General features: G+C 39.5%; 1 protein-coding gene across 1 annotated transcript in view; it reads right to left on the bottom strand.

Moving 5' to 3' along the window:
* Positions 1-2,832, bottom strand: part of LOC104709493 (protein MON2 homolog) — an 18,891-nt gene that overhangs the window by 4,398 nt on the left and 11,661 nt on the right. The window contains 12 exon segments of the mRNA XM_019228737.1: positions 130-304; positions 408-555; positions 667-788; positions 957-1,080; positions 1,179-1,291; positions 1,375-1,490; positions 1,638-1,723; positions 1,790-1,918; positions 2,016-2,179; positions 2,282-2,421; positions 2,543-2,601; positions 2,707-2,816. Of these exon segments, the coding sequence (XP_019084282.1) occupies positions 130-304; positions 408-555; positions 667-788; positions 957-1,080; positions 1,179-1,291; positions 1,375-1,490; positions 1,638-1,723; positions 1,790-1,918; positions 2,016-2,179; positions 2,282-2,421; positions 2,543-2,601; positions 2,707-2,816 (1,486 nt within the window).

The following is a 2,832-nucleotide window of genomic DNA, read 5'->3' as shown; positions in this document are numbered from 1 at the left end:
AGATTAAGCAAACAACCGATGATTCCCCTTCGAAACTCATGTTATGAGACTTTGAGTTCAGAAGAGCCAACCCATTCGCACAATGCCTATCGGAATCAATAAACGGTATACAATGAGAGTTTATTTTACCTTCTCAGGTTCTGGATGAATTCGGGAAACAGGATATACTTTTCAACTGCAGGAGCTTGAAGGAGAAGCTCTACCAAGGCAGGTATCAGCTTTTCTGCAAACATATTAGTCGTAATTCTTGTGGTTGGAATTGTTTCAGACGAAGCATCAGCTTTATGTTCCAATAGTTCACCGCCTGGGTGAAATAATAAAAGAATATTAGATAAAGACTTGTTGAGAGTAAATTGACATCAAGTACTTACTTGCACAGTGACCTATGTTGTTTTTCTCAATCTCACCTTCCTCATTTGGCAGAACAGAATCAACCCGTGGAAGATAATGCAAAAACTCTCTTAGCAGAATTAGCCACATTGACGAAAGGTGCTCAGGAGGACCCAAAGAGGGCAATATTTCCAAAACATGACGTAGTACAGGGGGTACATGTCCCTTGAATAATCAATGGAAGAATGAGATGCAGGAATCCAAGTTTTGAGACTTAGTACTTGAGAGGAAGAAGAAGAAGAAGGTAAAGGATGAATAATGAGAGAACAGACTTACATATTCACTTTCAAAATTTTCACTATTTATGATGGCCTGTTTTATAGCTAAGTCTACAATTCCCAACAATTGCATGTACATTTTATCATCAAACATCTTCAGTGATTGCACGTATAGTTCACCTGTCAAACATTGGACGAGAAAGAAAACGGAAAGAGTAAGATCCAAATGTTACAAAAATTCTGTCATGCAAAGAAGAACACCTTTGTTTCAGGCATTTCTATTTACTGAAATTGTTCATTTTCGTCAACCAAAATGCAGATATTTCATTAAAAAAAAAACTGAATTACCTAAACCATGCAGAATCTCTTGTTTCACCTTGGTTGCTGTGTCGCCTGTGTAACTCGATGACTTCTGGAAAACAAGCTCATACACGTCCAGTACCGAATTAAGATATCGGAGTTGCAAGTTTCCCTGATTCATAAAAGGGTAAAGTTTTAAGAGTGAAACATAGTTATGACGGTGTCTATAGTAACTTAGTAACTCATAGATTTTTAATATAGCGCAGTTACCTTGACACAGTGGGACACAACAGCTGTCTGCAGACAATTTATCGCTGCAAGTGATACCTCTTTGCTCCCATTGAAAATGCTGTTCTTAACAAAAGCAAGCAAAGACTCCCATCCTACAGAAGTAGAAAGTTCCACAAAGTTTCAGCCTCTCCTAAACAATAAGTACTACAGTCAAGGCAAATCACAATTCTCTCACCTGACCAGAAGTTCGGTAGGCTTTCAAGAAGAGGAAAATAAGACCGAAAGAGGCGGGCTATCCCTCCAAGGACAAGGACAAATGTTTCATCCCATTGCTTCTGGGCTGTATTGCGACTGCAGATCAGAAAATGGATGGCAAGGTTCAGTGGTGGGCACTGGTAAATGTCTTTTGAAATAAATGAGCTATTCAGGCATCCAAGACTATAAGAAAGAGAAGGACAATGCAGAAGATATCCACACAAAGAGAATTCCTTTTGTCACCTATGATGTATAAGCATGTGCACTGCTTTCCCTCCTCGAGTACCGATTTCTTTCCCTTGCCATTCGTCCTTTGATGATGTTGCAGCCTACAAACGAAGATTCACCTGTCAGAAGAGTCTTCTAAAATGAATTTATCGAATCACTTTCCTCACCTTGTGAGAGGCGCCATCCAACATGGGGAAGATATAATTCCATAGACAATCCTCCCACATGCTTTTTGAAAGTTTGTTCCCGTGACTTCCCAATATTTGAAAAAATGTCCTCACAGCTGAATTCCTGACCTGGAAAATTTGATAGCAATGAAAAAATAAGCTTGATGGGGCACCAACTTTCCAAGAAAATAAAAATTAACATAAAACGGTGGTCTATGAAAAAGACCTCTGGTCGCTCGTCATCCACGAGTTTCTGAATTAACGAAAAGACTAAAAACAGCAATTTATCATGATTGACCACTTGTCTTCGAGCTTCATAATCTGAGTTGTTCGAATTGCTGATCATATGGTCTTCCCCGTCCTCCCCATTTGTTTGCTGTGGAGTGGAATCTGCATTATTGAATCCGGCAGGAACAGCTCAGCTTACTAAATATTTTATATATAGAGCTTCTTGAGGTGAGAAGTGCAGACGAGGATTTGAAACTTATTTACCAAATCCTTTGTCCGCTAGAGACCCATGGTGGAGTCCCTTTGCTACGAAATCAGTCAAAGTCCACAACAGACCAATGGCTGTCAGACTTATATTCAAATCAGTCTTTTGTGCACTATAAGCTCCAGTAACGTCTATGCACCTGAAATATTAACATCATTAACCACCATCTCATAAAACTAGTAATATGTTGCATCTCTAACAACCAAGTATCAACGGGTATAATATGAAGCATAGTAATTATAACTGAAACAGGATCATACACATGGAGACAGTCTTCCGGAAGAGTAGGAAGTCCATCACTCATAATAACCCGGAGACTCTGGAGGAACAAACAAGGTATCAGTGACAAGGCATCAGTAAGCGATGGACTAAGGTCATACACTAAAACTTTTATTGAATCCACAGGCAGTCACCCTTTACTAACCTGGAACCCAAGGGTCGCCACATCCTTTTCTGATGCATCTGCAACAGACCTTAAGAGAATGTACGAGGAGTAGGATAAGTATATAGAATGGAAAATCCAATTTTACATGCGTGGAAGACACCAGAA

This window comes from Camelina sativa, chromosome 8 (assembly GCF_000633955.1).
Source record: "Camelina sativa cultivar DH55 chromosome 8, Cs, whole genome shotgun sequence".
Taxonomy (NCBI): Eukaryota; Viridiplantae; Streptophyta; class Magnoliopsida; order Brassicales; family Brassicaceae; genus Camelina; species Camelina sativa.
This window is presented reverse-complemented; position numbering and strand designations above follow the sequence as displayed.